The sequence below is a fragment of the Malania oleifera genome, unplaced genomic scaffold (assembly GCF_029873635.1).
Source record: "Malania oleifera isolate guangnan ecotype guangnan unplaced genomic scaffold, ASM2987363v1 ctg412, whole genome shotgun sequence".
NCBI lineage: Eukaryota > Viridiplantae > Streptophyta > Magnoliopsida > Santalales > Ximeniaceae > Malania > Malania oleifera.
Genome location: NW_026651949.1, coordinates 1 through 23,274, shown reverse-complemented (window position 1 = coordinate 23,274; position 23,274 = coordinate 1). Strand labels below are relative to the sequence as shown.

General features: G+C 29.5%; 1 protein-coding gene across 1 annotated transcript; it reads left to right on the top strand.

The window, feature by feature from the left end:
* Window positions 1–524: 524 nt before the first annotated feature.
* Window positions 525–22,959, top strand: LOC131147175 (uncharacterized; the record flags this gene model as incomplete). Its single annotated transcript, XM_058096948.1, has 8 exons — window positions 525–766; window positions 856–910; window positions 1,888–1,922; window positions 10,290–10,344; window positions 11,287–11,321; window positions 14,233–14,287; window positions 15,224–15,258; window positions 22,905–22,959. Coding segments are annotated over exons 1-8 (567 nt in total), but the record flags the coding sequence as incomplete, so codon positions are not given.
* Between the last annotated feature and the right edge of the window lie 315 nt (window positions 22,960–23,274).

The following is a 23,274-nucleotide window of genomic DNA, read 5'->3' as shown; positions in this document are numbered from 1 at the left end:
TCTCCTCCTTACTCTCCTCTCCTCCCTTCTCCTTTCCTCTCTCCTCTCTCTCTTTCTCTCCTCCTCTCTCTCTCTCTCCCCTCGGTCTCTCTCTCTCTCTCTCTCTCTCCGTAATATCAAGAAGTTCGGTGGATCCTTTCCCTTGTGAGGCCTTACAGTGCAGATTATCTCTCTCTCTCTCTCTCTCTCTCTTCTCTCTCTTCTCTCTCTTTCTCTTGCTGGAATATCAAAGAATTCCGGTTGACAGAAGTGTGAAAAGGAGTAGTGGTGATTTATTGTGAAACTCTCTCCCTCCCTCTCTCTCCCTCAACTCTCTCTCTACTCTATGGGAATATCAGTCCGGCGGAACAGAAGTCGGGCGGGGGGCGGCGTGTTTGGCGGCGGACAGGGTGCGGAGGGCCCTCTCTCCCTCCTCTCTCTCTCTCTCTCTCTCTCTCTCTCTCTCCAACTCTCTCCTTTCCCCCCTCTCTCTCTCCTCCTCTCTCCTCCTTCTCTCTCTCTCTCTCCTCTCTACTCTCCTCTGAATGTCGACCTCCCAGCCTGTTATTATTTCCTGTGTCGGAAAGAAAGAGTCACTCCTCTCCCACTCCTTCCGTCGTCCTCTCAATCGCGTCTCTCAACTCAATCAATCTCGTCCGTCCCCTCTCCTCTCTCTCCCTAGGAAGACTAATAGACTCCCTACTCTCTCTCCGAATAGGCAGTTCCCGCTCTCCCATCCATACCCTCGGATCCAACCTCCCGCCCTGGATCTACCTCCCGCCCTCGAGTCTCCACCTCTCTCTCTCTCTCTCTCTCTCTCTCTCTCTCTCTCTCTCTCTCATGTCTGACTTCTTGTTTATTTATTTGCTTGTGTAGGAGCGAAGAAGCAGAGGCGGAAGATAAAGAAGTAGAGGCACCTCCGGCAGATCAGGTAAAATTCACAGTAGATGTATATTATGCCAGCAAATTTGTAGCCAGTTCATGGCAATAGTAAAATCCATATATGATTCTATTTGAACACACACACACACACACACACACACCGTACATACATATTACATATATATATATATATATATATTTCAATGAAGTGTGTATGATCATTTATTAAAATAGATCTTATATTTTTATCAAACTATATATTTAATTTATTGAATTTTATAGAATGATTTTGTTGTTAAAATAATATACGTTGATAAAACATAAATAAAAATAGATAAATTTTTTTTTAACTGCCAACTTTAAAAAAGAAAACCCATCTCTCAAATGTGAGCTTAAGACACAAGAAAATTCACATTTAGTGCATTTTGGTTAAGTTTGTTTCAAGAATAAAACCATACATTTATAAATGATTTTATTGAAAATATTTTATTTCTTGAAAATCAGTTTTTTTATATGTTGATCAAATGCTAAAGGTTCTCTCCCATTGGTGTTTTGTTTAGGTACTGATGTAAGGAGACTTTGCTCCATGTGTATGCTCGGTCAATAAAGCCCCCAACTATTGTCCAAGAAAGTGAAAAAAGATGTTATTAAAAATTTCATATGACAAGTTTTGGGTTTAGATTAGGAGAGAAGTAGTAAGAAATATGGAATAACAGATGTGAAGCCTTGCGGTTGACCTAGATGTGAATTTTAAGAAATGCATAAATTTTTTGAATGTTTTTCGCGAGTTTTTTTTTCCCCATAATTAACATCTTAAAAGTACTGCATCTAAAATAATAATTTAATAAATTTATAAATAACTAAATAAATAAATAAATAAAAAGATCAGGTTTCCGTGTGGATTCTCTCTCTCTCTCTCTCTCTCTCTCTCTCTCTCTCTCTCTCTCTCTCTCTCTCTCTCTCTCTCTCTCTCTCTCTCTCTCTCCCTCTCTTTGAGACTTCTTTGTCTCTATTGAATTTGTGTAGAATGCCGGGAGGAGAAAGAAAAAAGATAGCGAAAGGTGGTTGTATGGTCGCTAAAAAAGATTACGAAAGCAATTATAGTCGGTGCCAAAAACCATGGGTGTGCAAATTTTACGTACATACAAACGTACATACATATTACACACACACACACACACACACATATATATATATATATATATACATACAATATTATTTTTCGACATTATATATATTATTGGATATTGTATTTATTAAAAAATATTTCAATGAAGTGTGTACGATCAAGGTTTTTTCTTCATCCTAACACACTCACTTTTATCTACATCATTTAATAAAATTTATCTTATATTTTTATCAAACTATATATTTAATTTATTGAATTTTATAGAATGATGTTGTTATTAAAATAACATATATTGATAAAACATAAATAAAAATAGTTAAATTTTTTTTCAACTTCCAACATAAAAACTAAAAACTCATTTCTCAAATGTGAGCTTAAGACACAAGAAAATCCACATTTAGTAAGTTTTGGTTCAGTTTGTTTGAAGAATAAAACCATACATTTGACAAAGATTTTATTGAAAATATTTTATTTCTTGAAAATCAGTTTTTTTATATGTTGATCAAATGCTAAATGTTCTCTCACATTGGTGTTTTGTTTAGATATTGATGTAAGGAGACTTGCTCCATGTGTATGGTCGGTTAATAAAGCCCCCAATTGTTGTCAAAGAAAGGGAAAAAAGTAGTTATTAAAAATTTCATATGACAAGTTTTGGGTTTAGATCATGGGAGAAGTAGTAAGAAATATGGAATAAGAGATGTGAAGCCTTGCGACTTACCTAGATGTGAATTTTAAGAAATGCATAAATTTTTTAAATGTTTTTCGCGAGTTCTTTTTTCCCCCCATAATTAACATCTTAAAAGTATTGCATCTAAAATAATAATTTAATAAATATGACATTTTGTGTATCATTTGAAAATTAGAAATGGAATATAAAATAACTTTTCACAAGAAAATAATGTTAGAATTTTTTTTATTATTTTTCCTTTCTTTTATTCAAATGCTATAAAATTTAAAAATTAGCTAAATTTTTTGTAATTATTTATAGAAATAAAATAGAAAAAAATATTTTTCAGAATTAAAGGAGCCTATAGTTTTGTAAAAAGATGTGGAACTCAATACAATTTTTTTTATTTGATTTTCAAAACTCACTCATAACAATATTAGGGCTCTAGTTTGAGTAATTCAAACTCCATTACCACGTGAAAAAATGAGACTAATTGTTAGAAACTAAAACACATGATCAATATTATTTAGTCTCTAGTTTGATGATATATGTGTGTGCGTGTGCGCGTGCGCACATGCGGAAACTATTAACGTATATTTACTCCAAATTAAAATAAAATAAAAAAGATGAAAAATAGGTAGACTTGTGACTTGTTAATACAAAATTATACCATCCAGTAAAAAAAAAATTATTGAAATAAGGTCAAACAACTTGTAATATTCTAAAATATAAATGAGAAATAGAAAAAAAAATACACATCGAAAAAGAAAAAAATACACCACAGCCCTTCATTTCCATTTCCCTTTCTCGCTTTTATTCAAGGCACCTCTCTCTCTCTCTCTCTCTCTCTCTCTCTCTCTCTCTCTCCCGGAATATCAAGAAGTCCAGCGGATCCTTCCCTTGTGAGGCATTACAGTGCAGATTATCTCTCTCTCTCTCTCTGCCGGAATATCAAGAATTCCGATGGACAGACAGTGCGAACTCTCTCTCTCTGCCGAAATATCAAGAAGTTTGGCGGACAGTGCGGACTCTCTCTCTCTCTCTCTCATGTTTGACTTCTTGTTTATTTATTTGTTTGTGTAGGAACGAAGAAGCAGAGGCGGAAGATAAAGAAGTAGAGGCACCTCCGGCAGATTAGGTAAAATTCACAGTAGATGTATATTATGCCTGAAAATTCATAGCCAGTTCATAGCAATAGTAAAATCCATATATGATTCTATTTGAACACACACACACACACACACACAATGTACATACATATTACATATATATATATATATATATATATTTCAATGAAGTGTGTATGATCATTTATTAAAATAGATCTTGTATTTTTATCAAACTATATATTTAATTTATTGAATTTTATAGAATGATGCTGTTATTAAAATAATATACATTGATAAAACATAAATAAAAATAGTTAATTTTTTTTTTAACTGCCAACTTTAAAAAAGAAAACTCATCTCTCAAATGTGAGCTTAAGACACAAGAAAATTCACATTTAGTACATTTTGGTTAAGTTTGTTTCAATAATAAAACCATACATTTATAAAAGATTTTATTGAAAATATTTTATTTCTTGAAAATCAGTTTTTTTATATGTTGATCAAATGCTAAAGGTTCTCTCCCATTGGTGTTTTGTTTAGGTACTGATGTAAGGAGACTTTGCTCCATGTGTATGCTCGGTCAATAAAGCCCCCAACTATTGTCCAAGAAAGTGAAAAAAGTAGTTATTAAAAATTTCATATGACAAGTTTTAGGTTTAGATCAGGAGAGAAGTAGTAAGAAATATGGAATAATAGATGTGAAGCCTTGCGGCTGACCTAGATGTGAATTTTAAGAAATGCATAAATTTTTTGAATGTTTTTCGCGAGTTTTTTTTCCCCATAATTAACATCTTAAAAGTACTGCATCTAAAATAATAATTTAACAAATTTATAAATAACTAAATAAATAAATAAATAAAAAGATCAGGTTTGCATGTGGATTCTCTCTCTCTCTCTCTCTCTCTCTCTCTGAGACTTCTTTGTCTCTATTGAATTTCTGCAGAGTGCCGGGAGGAGAAAAAAAAAAGATAGCGAAAGGAGGTAGGAGGGTCGCTAAAAAAAATTACGAAAGCAATTATAGTCGGTGCCAAAAACCATGGGTGTGCAAATTTTACGTACATACAAACGTACATACATATTACATATATATATATATATACATATATATATATATACAATATTATTTTTCGACATTATATATATTATTGGATATTGTATTTATTCAAAAATATTTCAATGAAGTGTGTACGATCAAGGTTTTTTCTTCATCCTAACACATTCACTTTTATCTACATCATTTAATAAAATTGATCTTATATTTTTATCAAACTATATATTTAATTTATTGAATTTTATAGAATGATGTTGTTATTAAAATAACATATATTGATAAAACATAAATAAAAATAGTTAAATTTTTTTTTAACTGCCAACCTTTAAAACTGAAAACTCATTTCTCAAATGTGAGCTTAAGACACAAGAAAATCCACATTTAGTAAGTTTTGGTTCAGTTTGTTTCAAGAATAAAACCATACATTTGCCAAAGATTTTATTGAAAATATTTTATTTCTTGAAAATCAGTTTTTTTATATGATGATCAAATGCTAAATGTTCTCTCCCATTGGTGTTTTGTTTAGGTACTGATGTAAGGAGACTTGCTCCATGTGTATGGTTGGTCAATAAAGCCCCCAATTATTGTCCAGGAAAGTGAAAAAAGTAGTTATTAAAAATTTCATATGACAAGTTTTTAGTTTAGATCATGAGAGAAGTAGTAAGAAATATGGAATAAGAGATGTGAAGCCTTGCGGCTGACCTAGATGGAATTTTAAGAAATGCATAAATTTTTTGAATGTTTTTCGCGAGTTCTTTTTTTTCGCCATAATTAACATCTTAAAAATATTGCATCTAAAATAATAATTTAATAAATATGACATTTTTTGTATCATTTGAAAATTAGAAATGGAATATAAAATAACTTTTCACAAGAAAATAATGTTAAATTTTTTTTTATTTTTCCTTTGTTTTATTCAAAAGCTATAAAATTTAAAAATTAGCTAAATTTTTTGTAATTATTTATAGCAATAAAATAGAAAAAAATATTTTTCAGAATTAAAGGAGCCTATAGTTTTGTAAAAAGATGTGGAACTCAATACAATTTTTTTTTTTATTTGATTTTCAAAACTCACTCATAACAATATTAGGGCTCTAGTTTGAGTAATTCAAACTCCATTACCACGTCAAAAAATGAAACTAATTGTTAGAAACAAAAACACATGATCAATATTATTTCGACCCTAGTTTGAAGATATATGTGCGTGCGTGCGCACTTGCAGAAAATATTAACTTATATTTACTCCAAATTAAAATAAAATAAAAAAGATGAAAAATAGGTAGACTTGTTACTTGTTAATACAAAATTACACCATCCAGTAAAAAAAAAATTATTGAAATAAGGTCAAACAACTTGTAATATTCTAAAATATAAATGAGAAATTGAAAAAAGAAATACACATATAAAAAGAAAAAATACACCACAGTCCTTCATTTCCATTTTCCTTTCCCTCTTTTATTAAAGGCACCTCTCTCTCTCTCTCTCTCTCTCTCTCTCTCTCTCTCTCTCTCTCTCTCTCTCGGAATATCAAGAAATTTGGTGGATCCTTCCCTTGTGAGGCCTTACAGTGCAGATTATCTCTCTCTCTCTCTCTCTCTCTCTGTGCTGGAATATCAAGAATTCCGGTGGACAGACAGTGTGAACTCTCTCTTTCTGTGGGAATATCAAGAAGTCCGGTGGACAGTGCGGACTCTCTCTCTCTCTCTCTCTCTCTCTCTCTCTCTCTCATGTCTGACTTCTTGTTTATTTATTTGCTTGTGTAGGAGCGAAGAAGCAGAGGCGGAAGATAAAGAAGTAGAGGCACCTCCGGCAGATTAGGTAAAATTCACAGTAGATGTATATTATGCCAGCAAATTTGTAGCCAGTTCATGGCAATAGTAAAATCCATATATGATTCTATTTGAACACACACACACACACACACACACACACACACACAACGTACATACATATTACATATATATATATATATAAATATATTTCAATGAAGTGTGTACGATCATTTATTAAAATAGATCTTATATTTTTATCAAACTATATATTTAATTTATTGAATTTTATAGAATGATGTTGTTATTAAAATAATATACGTTGATAAAACATAAATAAAAATAGATAAATATTTTTTTAACTGCCAACTTTAAAAAAGAAAACTCATCTCTCAAATGTGAGCTTAAGACACAAGAAAATTCACATTTAGTACATTTTGGTTAAGTTTGTTTCAAGAATAAAACCATACATTTATAAAAGATTTTATTGAAAATATTTTATTTCTTGAAAATCAGTTTTTTTATATGTTGATCAAATGCTAAAGGTTCTCTCCCATTGGGGTTTTGTTTAGGTACTGATGTAAGGAGACTTTGCTCCATGTGTATGCTCGGTCAATAAAGCCCCCAACTATTGTCCAAGAAAGTGAAAAAAGATGTTATTAAAAATTTCATATGACAAGTTTTGGGTTTAGATTAGGAGAGAAGTAGTAAGAAATATGGAATAACAGATGTGAAGCGTTGCGGCTGACCAAGATGTGAATTTTAAGAAATGCATAAATTTTTTGAATGTTTTTCGCGAGTTTTTTTTTCCCCATAATTAACATCTTAAAAGTACTGCATCTAAAATAATAATTTAATAAATTTATAAATAACTAAATAAATAAATAAATAAAAAGATCAGGTTTCGTGTGGATTCTCTCTCTCTCTCTCTCTCTCTCTCTCTCTCTCTCTCTCTCCCTCTCTCTGAGACTTTTTTGTCTCTACAGAATTTGTGCAGAATGCCGGGAGGAGAAAGAAAAAAGATAGCGAAAGGTGGTTGGATGGTCGCTAAAAAAAATTACGAAAGCAATTATAGTCGGTGCCAAAAACCATGGGTGTGCAAATTTTACGTACATACAAACGTACATACATATTACACACACACACACACATATATATATATATATACATATATATGCATACAATATTATTTTTCGACATTATATATATTATTGGATATTGTATTTATTAAAAAATATTTCAATGAAGTGTGTACGATCAAGGTTTTCTCTTCATCCTAACACACTCACTTTTGTCTACATCATTTAATAAAATTTATCTTATATTTTTATCAAACTATATATTTAATTTATTGAATTTTATAGAATGATGTTGTTATTAAAATAACATATATTGATAAAACATAAATAAAAATAGTTAAATTTTTTTTCAACTTCCAACATAAAAACTGAAAACTCATTTCTCAAATGTGAGCTTAAGACACAAGAAAATCCACATTTAGTAAGTTTTGGTTCAGTTTGTTTGAAGAATAAAACCATACATTTGCCAAAGATTTTATTGAAAATATTTTATTTCTTGAAAATCAGTTTTTTTATATGTTGATCAAATGCTAAATGTTCTCTCACATTGGTGTTTTGTTTAGATACTGATGTAAGGAGACTTGCTCCGTGTGTATGGTCGGTTAATAAAGCCCCCAATTGTTGTCAAAGAAAGGGGAAAAAGTAGTTATTAAAAATTTCATATGACAAGTTTTGGGTTTAGATCATGAGAGAAGTAGTAAGAAATATGGAATAAGAGATGTGAAGCCTTGCGGCTGACCTAGATGTGAATTTTAAGAAATGCATAAATTTTTTGAATGTTTTTCGCGAGTTCCCCCCCCCCCATAATTAACATCTTAAAAATATTGCATCTAAAATAATAATTTAATAAATTTATAAATAAATAAATAAATAACAAGTTCAGGTTTCCGTGCAGAATCTCTCTCTCTCTCTCTCCCTCCGTCTCTCTCTCTCTCTCCTCTCGATCCTTCTACTCTTTTGTGTGTGTTGAATTTGTGCAGAATACCGGGAGGAGAAAATAAAAAAACAGCGAAAGATGGTAGGAGGGTCGCTAAAAAAAATTATGAAAGCAATTATAGTCGGTGCCAAAAACTGTGGGTGCGCAAATTTTACGGACATACAAACGTACATACATATTACATACATATATATATATATGTATATATATATATATATACATATATTATTTTTCGACATTATATATATTATTGGATATTGTATTTATTCAAAAATATTTCAGTGATGTGTGTACGATCAAGGTTTTTTCGTCATCCTAAACACATTCACTTTTATCTACATCATTTAATAAAATTGATCTTATATTTTTATTAAACTATATATTTAATTTATTGAATTTTATAAATGATGCTGTTAATAAAATAACATATATTGATAAAACATAAATAAAAATAGTTAAATTTGTTTTCCACTGCCAACCTTTAAAACTGAAAACTCATTTCTCAAATGTGAGCTTAAGAGACAAGAAAATCCACATTTAGTAAGTTTTGGTTCAGTTTGTTTGAAGAATAAAACCATACATTTGCCAAAGATTGTAGTAAGAAATATGGAACAAGAGATGTGAAGCCTTGCGGCTGACCTAGATGTGAATTTTAAGAAATGCAATAATTTTTTGAATGTTTTTCGCGAGTTCTTTTTTTTCGCCATAATTAACATCTTAAAAATATTGCATCTAAAATAATAATTTAATAATATGACATTTTTGTATCATTTGAAAAATTAGAAATGGAATATAAAATAACTTTTCACAAGAAAATAATGTTAAAATTTTTTTATTATTTTTCCTTTCTTTTATTCAAATGCAATAAAATTTAAAAATTAGATAATTTTGTAATTATTTATAGCAATAAAATAGAAAAAAATATTTTTCAGAATTAAAGGAGCCTATAGTTTTGTAAAAAGATGGTGGAACTCAATACAATTGTTTTTATTTGATTTTCAAAACTCACTCATAACAATATTAGGGCTCTAGTTTGAGTAATTCAAACTCCATTACCACGTGAAAAAATGAGACTAATTGTTAGAAACTAGAACACATGATCAATATTATTTAGTCTCTAGTTTGATGATATATGTGGAAACTATTAACGTATATTTACTCCAAATTAAAATAAAATAAAAAAGATGAAAAATAGGTAGACTTGTGACTTGTTAATACAAAATTATACCATCCAGTAAAAAAAAAATTATTGAAATAAGGTCAAACAACTTGTAATATTCTAAAATATAAATGAGAAATAGAAAAAAAAATACACATCTAAAAAGAAAAAAATACACCACAGCCCTTCATTTCCATTTCCCTTTCTCGCTTTTATTCAAGGCACCTCTCTCTCTCTCTCTCTCTCTCTCTCTCTCTCTCTCTCTCTCCCGGAATATCAAGAAGTTCGGTGGATCCTTCCCTTGTGAGGCCTTACAGTGCAGATTATCTCTCTCTCTCTCTCTCTCTCTCTCTCTCTCTCTCTCTCTCTCTCTCTTTGCTGGAATATCAAGAATTCCGGTTGACAGACAGTGTGAACTCTCTCTCTCTCTATGGGAATATCAAGAAGTCCGGCGGACAGTGCGGACTCTCTCTCTCTCTCTCTCTCTCTCTCATGTCTGACTTCTTGTTTATTTATTTGCTTGTGTAGGAGCGAAGAAGCAGAGGCGGAAGATAAAGAAGTAGAGGCACCTCCGGCAGATCAGGTAAAATTCACAGTAGATGTATATTATGCCAGCAAATTTGTAGCCAGTTCATGGCAATAGTAAAATCCATATATGATTCTATTTGAACACACACACACACACACGCACGCACACAACGTACATACATATTACATATATATATATATATATATTTCAATGAAGTGTGTACGATCATTTATTAAAATAGATCTTATATTTTTATCAAACTATATATTTAATTTATTGAATTTTATAGAATGATTTTGTTGTTAAAATAATACACGTTGATAAAACATAAATAAAAATAGATAAATTTTTTTTTAACTGCCAACTTTAAAAAAGAAAACTCATCTCTCAAATGTGAGCTTAAGACACAAGAAAATTCACATTTTGTGCATTTTGGTTAAGTTTGTTTCAGGAATAAAACCATACATTTATAAATGATTTTATTGAAAATATTTTATTTCTTGAAAATCAGTTTTTTTATATGTTGATCAAATGCTAAAGGTTCTCTCCCATTGGTGTTTTGTTTAGGTACTAATGTAAGGAGACTTTGCTCCATGTGTATGCTCGGTCAATAAAGCCCCCAACTATTGTCCAAGAAAGTGAAAAAAGATGTTATTAAAAATTTCATATGACAAGTTTTGGGTTTAGATTAGGAGAGAAGTAGTAAGAAATATGGAATAACGATGTGAAGCCTTGCGGTTGACCTAGATGTGAATTTTAAGAAATGCATAAATTTTTTGAATGTTTTTTGCGAGTTTTTTTTTCCCCATAATTAACATCTTAAAAGTACTGCATCTAAAATAATGATTTAATAAATTTATAAATAACTAAATAAATAAATAAATAAAAAGATCAGGTTTCCGTGTGGATTCTCTCTCTCTCTCTCTCTCTCTCTCTCTCTCTCTCTCTCTCTCTCCCTCTCTTTGAGACTTCTTTGTCTCTATTGAATTTGTGCAGAATGCCGAGAGGAGAAAGAAAAAAGATAGCGAAAGGTGGTTGGATGGTTGCTAAAAAAAATTACGAAAGCAATTATAGTCGGTGCCAAAAACCATGGGTGTGCAAATTTTACGTACATACAAACGTACATACATATTACACACACACACACACACACACACATATATATATATATATATATATATATACATACAATATTATTTTTCGACATTATATATATTATTGGATATTGTATTTATTAAAAAATATTTCAAGGAAGTGTGCACGATCAAGGTTTTTTCTTCATCCTAACACACTCACTTTTGTCTACATCATTTAATAAAATTATCTTATATTTTTATCAAACTATATATTTAATTTATTGAATTTTATAGAATGATGTTGTTATTAAAATAACATATATTGATAAAACATAAATAAAAATAGTTAAATTTTTTTTCAACTTCCAACATAAAAACTGAAAACTCATTTCTCAAATGTGAGCTTAAGACACAAGAAAATCCACATTTAGTAAGTTTTGGTTCAGTTTTTTTGAAGAATAAAACCATACATTTGACAAAGATTTTATTGAAAATATTTTATTTCTTGAAAATCAGTTTTTTTATATGTTGATCAAATGCTAAATGTTCTGTCACATTGGTGTTTTGTTTAGATACTGATGTAAGGAGACTTGATCCATGTGTATGGTCTGTTAATAAAGCCCCCAATTGTTGTCAAAGAAAGGGAAAAAAGTAATTATTAAAAATTTCATATGACAAGTTTTGGGTTTAGATCATGAGAGAAGCAGTAAGAAATATGGAATAAGAGATGTGAAGCCTTGCAACTGACCTAGATGTGAATTTTAAGAAATGCATAAATTTTTTGAATGTTTTTCGCGAGTTTCCCCCCCCCCATAATTAACATCTTAAAAATATTGCATCTAAAATAATAATTTAATAAATTTATATATAAATAAATAAATAACAAGTTCTGGTTTCCGTGCAGAATCTCTCTCTCTCTCTCTCTCTCTCTCTCTCTCTCTCTCTCTCTCTCTCTCTCTCTTTGAGACTTCTTTGTGTGTGTTGAATTTGTGCAGAATACCGGGAGGAGAAAATAAAAAAACAGCGAAAGATGGTAGGAGGGTCGCTAAAAAAAATTACGAAAGCAATTATTGTCGGTGCCAAAAACCATGGGTGTGCAAATTTTACGTACATACAAACGTACATACATATTACACACACACACACACATATATATATATATACATATATATGCATACAATATTATTTTTCGACATTATATATATTATTGGATATTGTATTTATTAAAAAATATTTCAATGAAGTGTGTACGATCAAGGTTTTTTCTTCATCCTAACACACTCACTTTTATCTACATCATTTAATGAAATTTATCTTATATTTTTATCAAACTATATATTTAATTTATTGAATTTTATAGAATGATGTTGTTATTAAAATAACATATATTGATAAAACATAAATAAAAATAGTTAAATTTTTTTTCAACTTCCAACATAAAAACTAAAAACTCATTTCTCAAATGTGAGCTTAAGACACAAGAAAATCCACATTTAGTAAGTTTTGGTTCAGTTTGTTTGAAGAATAAAACCATACATTTGACAAAGATTTTATTGAAAATATTTTAGTTCTTGAAAATCAGTTTTTTTATATGTTGATAAAATGCTGAATGTTCTCTCACATTGGTGTTTTGTTTAGATATTGATGTAAGGAGACTTGCTCCATGTGTATGGTCGGTTAATAAAGCCCCCAATTGTTGTCAAAGAAAGGGAAAAAGTAGTTATTAAAAATTTCATATGACAAGTTTTGGGTTTAGATCATGGGAGAAGTAGTAAGAAATATGGAATAAGAGATGTGAAGCCTTGCGACTTACCTAGATGTGAATTTTAAGAAATGCATAAATTTTTTGAATGTTTTTCGCGAGTTCTTTTTTCCCCCCCATAATTAACATCTTAAAAGTATTGCATCTAAAATAATAATTTAATAAATATGACATTTTGTGTATCATTTGAAAATTAGAAATGGAATATAAAATAACTTTTCACAAGAAAATAATGTTAGAATTTTTTTTAATATTTTTCCTTTCTTTTATTCAAATGCTATAAAATTTAAAAATTAGCTAAATTTTTTGTAATTATTTATAGAAATAAAATAGAAAAAAATATTTTTCAGAATTAAAGGAGCCTATAGTTTTGTAAAAAGATGTGGAACTCAATACAATTTTTTTTATTTGATTTTCAAAACTCACTCATAACAATATTAGGGCTCTAGTTTGAGTAATTCAAACTCCATTACCACGTGAAAAAATGAGACTAATTGTTAGAAACTAAAACACATGATCAATATTATTTAGTCTCTAGTTTGATGATATATGTGTGTGCGTGTGCGCGTGCGCACATGCGGAAACTATTAACGTATATTTACTCCAAATTAAAATAAAATAAAAAAGATGAAAAATAGGTAGACTTGTGACTTGTTAATACAAAATTATACCATCCAGTAAAAAAAAAATTATTGAAATAAGGTCAAACAACTTGTAATATTCTAAAATATAAATGAGAAATAGAAAAAAAAATACACATCGAAAAAGAAAAAAATACACCACAGCCCTTCATTTCCATTTCCCTTTCTCGCTTTTATTCAAGGCACCTCTCTCTCTCTCTCTCTCTCTCTCTCTCTCTCTCTCTCTCTCTCTCTCTCTCTCTCCCGGAATATCAAGAAGTCCAGCGGATCCTTCCCTTGTGAGGCATTACAGTGCAGATTATCTCTCTCTCTCTCTCTGCCGAAATATCAAGAATTCCGATGGACAGACAGTGCGAACTCTCTCTCTCTGCCGAAATATCAAGAAGTTTGGCGGACAGTGCGGACTCTCTCTCTCTCTCTCTCTCTCATGTTTGACTTCTTGTTTATTTATTTGTTTGTGTAGGAACGAAGAAGCAGAGGCGGAAGATAAAGAAGTAGAGGCACCTCCGGCAGATCAGGTAAAATTCACAGTAGATGTATATTATGCCAGCAAATTTGTAGCCAGTTCATGGCAATAGTAAAATCCATATATGATTCTATTTGAACACACACACACACACACGCACGCACACAACGTACATACATATTACATATATATATATATATATATATTTCAATGAAGTGTGTACGATCATTTATTAAAATAGATCTTATATTTTTATCAAACTATATATTTAATTTATTGAATTTTATAGAATGATTTTGTTGTTAAAATAATACACGTTGATAAAACATAAATAAAAATAGATAAATTTTTTTTTAACTGCCAACTTTAAAAAAGAAAACTCATCTCTCAAATGTGAGCTTAAGACACAAGAAAATTCACATTTTGTGCATTTTGGTTAAGTTTGTTTCAGGAATAAAACCATACATTTATAAATGATTTTATTGAAAATATTTTATTTCTTGAAAATCAGTTTTTTTATATGTTGATCAAATGCTAAAGGTTCTCTCCCATTGGTGTTTTGTTTAGGTACTAATGTAAGGAGACTTTGCTCCATGTGTATGCTCGGTCAATAAAGCCCCCAACTATTGTCCAAGAAAGTGAAAAAAGATGTTATTAAAAATTTCATATGACAAGTTTTGGGTTTAGATTAGGAGAGAAGTAGTAAGAAATATGGAATAACGATGTGAAGCCTTGCGGTTGACCTAGATGTGAATTTTAAGAAATGCATAAATTTTTTGAATGTTTTTTGCGAGTTTTTTTTTCCCCATAATTAACATCTTAAAAGTACTGCATCTAAAATAATGATTTAATAAATTTATAAATAACTAAATAAATAAATAAATAAAAAGATCAGGTTTCCGTGTGGATTCTCTCTCTCTCTCTCTCTCTCTCTCTCTCTCTCTCTCCCTCTCTTTGAGACTTCTTTGTCTCTATTGAATTTGTGCAGAATGCCGAGAGGAGAAAGAAAAAAGATAGCGAAAGGTGGTTGGATGGTTGCTAAAAAAAATTACGAAAGCAATTATAGTCGGTGCCAAAAACCATGGGTGTGCAAATTTTACGTACATACAAACGTACATACATATTACACACACACACACACACACACACACATATATATATATATATATATATATACATACAATATTATTTTTCGACATTATATATATTATTGGATATTGTATTTATTAAAAAATATTTCAAGGAAGTGTGCACGATCAAGGTTTTTTCTTCATCCTAACACACTCACTTTTGTCTACATCATTTAATAAAATTATCTTATATTTTTATCAAACTATATATTTAATTTATTGAATTTTATAGAATGATGTTGTTATTAAAATAACATATATTGATAAAACATAAATAAAAATAGTTAAATTTTTTTTCAACTTCCAACATAAAAACTGAAAACTCATTTCTCAAATGTGAGCTTAAGACACAAGAAAATCCACATTTAGTAAGTTTTGGTTCAGTTTTTTTGAAGAATAAAACCATACATTTGCCAAAGATTTTATTGAAAATATTTTATTTCTTGAAAATCAGTTTTTTTATATGTTGATCAAATGCTAAATGTTCTGTCACATTGGTGTTTTGTTTAGATACTGATGTAAGGAGACTTGATCCATGTGTATGGTCTGTTAATAAAGCCCCCAATTGTTGTCAAAGAAAGGGAAAAAAGTAATTATTAAAAATTTCATATGACAAGTTTTGGGTTTAGATCATGAGAGAAGCAGTAAGAAATATGGAATAAGAGATGTGAAGCCTTGCAACTGACCTAGATGTGAATTTTAAGAAATGCATAAATTTTTTGAATGTTTTTCGCGAGTTTCCCCCCCCCCCCATAATTAACATCTTAAAAATATTGCATCTAAAATAATAATTTAATAAATTTATATATAAATAAATAAATAACAAGTTCTGGTTTCCGTGCAGAATCTCTCTCTCTCTCTCTCTCTCTCTCTCTCTCTCTCTCTCTCTCTCTTTGAGACTTCTTTGTGTGTGTTGAATTTGTGCAGAATACCGGGAGGAGAAAATAAAAAAACAGCGAAAGATGGTAGGAGGGTCGCTAAAAAAAATTACGAAAGCAATTATAGTCGGTGCCAAAAACCATGGGTGTGCAAATTTTACGTACATACAAACGTACATACATATTACACACACACACACACACATATATATATATATACATATATATGCATACAATATTATTTTTCGACATTATATATATTATTGGATATTGTATTTATTAAAAAATATTTCAATGAAGTGTGTACGATCAAGGTTTTTTCTTCATCCTAACACACTCACTTTTATCTACATCATTTAATGAAATTTATCTTATATTTTTATCAAACTATATATTTAATTTATTGAATTTTATAGAATGATGTTGTTATTAAAATAACATATATTGATAAAACATAAATAAAAATAGTTAAATTTTTTTTCAACTTCCAACATAAAAACTAAAAACTCATTTCTCAAATGTGAGCTTAAGACACAAGAAAATCCACATTTAGTAAGTTTTGGTTCAGTTTGTTTGAAGAATAAAACCATACATTTGACAAAGATTTTATTGAAAATATTTTAGTTCTTGAAAATCAGTTTTTTTATATGTTGATAAAATGCTGAATGTTCTCTCACATTGGTGTTTTGTTTAGATATTGATGTAAGGAGACTTGCTCCATGTGTATGGTCGGTTAATAAAGCCCCCAATTGTTGTCAAAGAAAGGGAAAAAGTAGTTATTAAAAATTTCATATGACAAGTTTTGGGTTTAGATCATGGGAGAAGTAGTAAGAAATATGGAATAAGAGATGTGAAGCCTTGCGACTTACCTAGATGTGAATTTTAAGAAATGCATAAATTTTTTGAATGTTTTTCGCGAGTTCTTTTTTCCCCCCCATAATTAACATCTTAAAAGTATTGCATCTAAAATAATAATTTAATAAATATGACATTTTGTGTATCATTTGAAAATTAGAAATGGAATATAAAATAACTTTTCACAAGAAAATAATGTTAGAATTTTTTTTAATATTTTTCCTTTCTTTTATTCAAATGCTATAAAATTTAAAAATTAGCTAAATTTTTTGTAATTATTTATAGAAATAAAATAGAAAAAAATATTTTTCAGAATTAAAGGAGCCTATAGTTTTGTAAAAAGATGTGGAACTCAATACAATTTTTTTTATTTGATTTTCAAAACTCACTCATAACAATATTAGGGCTCTAGTTTGAGTAATTCAAACTCCATTACCACGTGAAAAAATGAGACTAATTGTTAGAAACTAAAACACATGATCAATATTATTTAGTCTCTAGTTTGATGATATATGTGTGTGCGTGTGCGCGTGCGCACATGCGGAAACTATTAACGTATATTTACTCCAAATTAAAATAAAATAAAAAAGATGAAAAATAGGTAGACTTGTGACTTGTTAATACAAAATTATACCATCCAGTAAAAAAAAAATTATTGAAATAAGGTCAAACAACTTGTAATATTCTAAAATATAAATGAGAAATAGAAAAAAAAATACACATCGAAAAAGAAAAAAATACACCACAGCCCTTCATTTCCATTTCCCTTTCTCGCTTTTATTCAAGGCACCTCTCTCTCTCTCTCTCTCTCTCTCTCTCTCTCTCTCTCTCTCTCTCTCTCTCTCTCCCGGAATATCAAGAAGTCCAGCGGATCCTTCCCTTGTGAGGCATTACAGTGCAGATTATCTCTCTCTCTCTCTCTGCCGAAATATCAAGAATTCCGATGGACAGACAGTGCGAACTCTCTCTCTCTGCCGAAATATCAAGAAGTTTGGCGGACAGTGCGGACTCTCTCTCTCTCTCTCTCTCTCATGTTTGACTTCTTGTTTATTTATTTGTTTGTGTAGGAACGAAGAAGCAGAGGCGGAAGATAAAGAAGTAGAGGCACCTCCGGCAGATTAGGTAAAATTCACAGTAGATGTATATTATGCCTGAAAATTCATAGCCAGTTCATAGCAATAGTAAAATCCATATATGATTCTATTTGAACACACACACACACACACACAATGTACATACATATTACATATATATATATATATATATATATTTCAATGAAGTGTGTATGATCATTTATTAAAATAGATCTTGTATTTTTATCAAACTATATATTTAATTTATTGAATTTTATAGAATGATGCTGTTATTAAAATAATATACATTGATAAAACATAAATAAAAATAGTTAATTTTTTTTTTAACTGCCAACTTTAAAAAAGAAAACTCATCTCTCAAATGTGAGCTTAAGACACAAGAAAATTCACATTTAGTACATTTTGGTTAAGTTTGTTTCAATAATAAAACCATACATTTATAAAAGATTTTATTGAAAATATTTTATTTCTTGAAAATCAGTTTTTTTATATGTTGATCAAATGCTAAAGGTTCTCTCCCATTGGTGTTTTGTTTAGGTACTGATGTAAGGAGACTTTGCTCCATGTGTATGCTTGGTCAATAAAGCCCCCAACTATTGTCCAAGAAGGTGAAAAAAGTAGTTATTAAAAATTTCATATGACAAGTTTTAGGTTTAGATCAGGAGAGAAGTAGTAAGAAATATGGAATAATAGATGTGAAGCCTTGCGGCTGACCTAGATGTGAATTTTAAGAAATGCATAAATTTTTTGAATGTTTTTCGCGAGTTTTTTTTTCCCCATAATTAACATCTTAAAAGTACTGCATCTAAAATAATGATTTAATAAATTTATAAATAACTAAATAAATAAATAAATAAAAAGATCAGGTTTCCGTGTGGATTCTCTCTCTCTCTCTCTCTCTCTCCCTCTCTTTGAGACTTCTTTGTCTCTATTGAATTTGTGCAGAATGCCGAGAGGAGAAAGAAAAAAGATAGCGAAAGGTGGTTGGATGGTCGCTAAAAAAAATTACGAAAGCAATTATAGTCGGTGCCAAAAACCATGGGTGTGCAAATTTTACGTACATACAAACGTACATACATATTACACACACACACACACACACACATATATATATATATATATACATATATATGCATACAATATTATTTTTCGACATTATATATATTATTGGATATTGTATTTATTAAAAAATATTTCAATGAAGTGTGTACGATCAAGGTTTTCTCTTCATCCTAACACACTCACTTTTGTCTACATCATTTAATAAAATTTATCTTATATTTTTATCAAACTATATATTTAATTTATTAAATTTTATAGAATGATGTTGTTATTAAAATAACATATATTGATAAAACATAAATAAAAATAGTTAAATTTTTTTTCAACTTCCAACATAAAAACTGAAAACTCATTTCTCAAATGTGAGCTTAAGACACAAGAAAATCCACATTTAGTAAGTTTTGGTTCAGTTTGTTTGAAGAATAAAACCATACATTTGCCAAAGATTTTATTGAAAATATTTTATTTCTTGAAAATCAGTTTTTTTATATGTTGATCAAATGCTAAATGTTCTCTCACATTGGTGTTTTGTTTAGATACTGATGTAAGGAGACTTGCTCCGTGTGTATGGTCGGTTAATAAAGCCCCCAATTGTTGTCAAAGAAAGGGGAAAAAGTAGTTATTAAAAATTTCATATGACAAGTTTTGGGTTTAGATCATGAGAGAAGTAGTAAGAAATATGGAATAAGAGATGTGAAGCCTTGCGGCTGACCTAGATGTGAATTTTAAGAAATGCATAAATTTTTTGAATGTTTTTCGCGAGTTTTTTTCCCCCCCATAATTAACATCTTAAAAATATTGCATCTAAATAATAATTTAATAAATTTATAAATAAATAAATAAATAACAAGTTCAGGTTTCCGTGCAGAATCTCTCTCTCTCCTTAGACTTCTTTGTGTGTGTTGAATTTGTGCAGAATATCGGGAGGAGAAAATAAAAAAACAGCGAAAGATGGTAGGAGGGTCGCTAAAAAAAATTACGAAAGCAATTATAGTCGGTGCCAAAAACCGTGGGTGCGCAAATTTTACGGACATACAAACGTACATACATATTACATACATATATTATTTTTCCACATTATATATATTATTGGATGTTGTATTTATTCAAAAATATTTCAGTGATGTGTGTACGATCAAGGTTTTTTCGTCATCCTAAACACATTCACTTTTATCTACATCATTTAATAAAATTGATCTTATATTTTTATCAAACTATATATTTAATTTATTGAATTTTATAGAATGATGTTGTTATTAAAATAATATATATTGATAAAACATAAATAAAAATAGTTAAATTTTTTTTCAACTGCCAACCTTTAACACTAAAAACTCATTTCTCAAATGTGAGCTTAAGACACAAGAAAATCTTCATTTAGAAAGTTTTGGTTCAGTTTGTTACAAGAATAAAACCATACATTTGCCAAAGATTTTATTGAAAATATTTTATTTCTTGAAAATCAGTTTTTTTATATGTTGATCAAATGATAAATTTTGGTTAAGTTTGTTTCAAGAATTAAACCATACATTTATAAAAAATTTATTGAAAATATTTTATTTCTTGAAAATCAGTTTTTTTATATGTTGATCAAATGCTAAATGTTCTCTCCTATTGGTGTTTTGTTTAGGTACTGATGTAAGGAGACTTGCTCCATGTGTATGGTCGGTCAATAAAACCCCCAATTATTGTCCAAGAAAGTGAAAAAAGTAGTTATTAAAAATTCCATATGACAAGTTTTGGGTTTAGATCATGATAGAAGTAGTAAGAAATATGGAATAAGAGATGTGAAGCCTTGCGGCTGACCTAGATGTGAATTTTAAGAAATGCATAAATTTTTTGAATGTTTCTCGCGAGTTTTTTTTCCCCCCATTATTAACATCTTAAAAATATTGCATCCAAAATAATAATTTAATAAATTACTAAATAAATAAATAAATAACAAGTTCAGGTTTCCGTGCAGAATCTCTCTGTCTCCCTCTAAGACTCCTTTGTGTGTGTTGAATTTGTGCAGAATACCAGGAGGAGAAAAAAAAAAAAGACAGCGAAAGATGGTAGGAGGGTCGCTCAAAAAAATTACAAAAGCAATTATAGTCGGTGCCAAAAACCATGGGTGTGCAAATTTTGCGTACATACAAACGTACATACATATTACATATATATATATATATATACATATATATATATATATATATACAGTATTATTTTTCGACATTATATATATTATTGGATATTGTATTTATTAAAAAATATTTCAATGAAGTGTGTACGATCAAGGTTTTTTCTTCATCCTAACACATTCACTTTTATCTACATCATTTAATAAAATTGATCTTATATTTTTATTAAACTATATATTTAATTTATTGAATTTTATAAATGATGCTGTTAATAAAATAACATATATTGATAAAACATAAATAAAAATAGTTAAATTTTTTTTCAACTGCCAACCTTTAAAACTGAAAACTCATTTCTCAAATGTGAGCTTAAGATACAAGAAAATCCACATTTAGTAAGTTTTGGTTCAGTTTGTTTGAAGAATAAAACCATACATTTGCCAAAGATTGTAGTAAGAAATATGGAACAAGAGATGTGAAGCCTTGCGGCTGACCTAGATGTGAATTTTAAGAAATGCATAAATTTTTTGAATGTTTTTCGCGAGTTCTTTTTTTTCGCCATAATTAACATCTTAAAAATATTGCATCTAAAATAATAATTTAATAAATATGACATTTTTTGTATCATTTGAAAATTAGAAATGGAATATAAAATAACTTTTCACAAGAAAATAATGTTAAAATTTTTTTTATTATTTTTCCTTTCTTTTATTCAAATGCAATAAAATTTAAAAATTAGATAATTTTTTGTAATTATTTATAGCAATAAAATAGAAAAAAATATTTTTCAGAATTAAAGGAGCCTATAGTTTTGTAAAAAGATGTGGAACTCAATACAATTTTTTTTATTTGATTTTCAAAACTCACTCATAACAATATTAGGGCTCTAGTTTGAGTAATTCAAACTCCATTACCACGTGAAAAAATGAGACTAATTGTTAGAAACTAGAACACATGATCAATATTATTTAGTCTCTAGTTTGATGATATATGTGGAAACTATTAACGTATATTTACTCCAAATTAAAATAAAATAAAAAAGATGAAAAATAGGTAGACTTGTGACTTGTTAATACAAAATTATACCATCCAGTAAAAAAAAAATTATTGAAATAAGGTCAAACAACTTGTAATATTCTAAAATATAAATGAGAAATAGAAAAAAAAATACACATCTAAAAAGAAAAAATACACCACAGCCCTTCATTTCCATTTCCCTTTCTCGCTTTTATTCAAGGCACCTCTCTCTCTCTCTCTCTCTCTCTCTCTCTCTCTCTCTCTCCCGGAATATCAAGAAGTTCGGTGGATCCTTCCCTTGTGAGGCCTTACAGTGCAGATTATCTCTCTCTCTCTCTCTCTCTCTCTCTCTCTCTCTCTCTTTGCTGGAATATCAAGAATTCCGGTTGATAGACAGTGTGAAGTTTCTCTCTCTCTATGGGAATATCAAGAAGTCCGGCGGACAGTGCGGACTCTCTCTCTCTCTCTCTCTCTCTCATGTCTGACTTCTTGTTTATTTATTTGCTTGTGTAGGAGCGAAGAAGCAGAGGCGGAAGATAAAGAAGTAGAGGCACCTCCGGCAGATCAGGTAAAATTCACAGTAGATGTATATTATGCCAGCAAATTTGTAGCCAGTTCATGGCAATAGTAAAATCCATATATGATTCTATTTGAACACACACACACACACACGCACGCACACAACGTACATACATATTACATATATATATATATTTCAATGAAGTGTGTACGTTCATTTATTAAAATAGCTCTTATTTTTTAGCAAACTATATCTTTTAAATTTATTGAAATTTTATAGAATGATTTGTTGTTAAAATAATACACTTGATAAACATAAATAAAATAGATTAAATTTTTTTTTTAACTGCCAACTTTAAAAAAT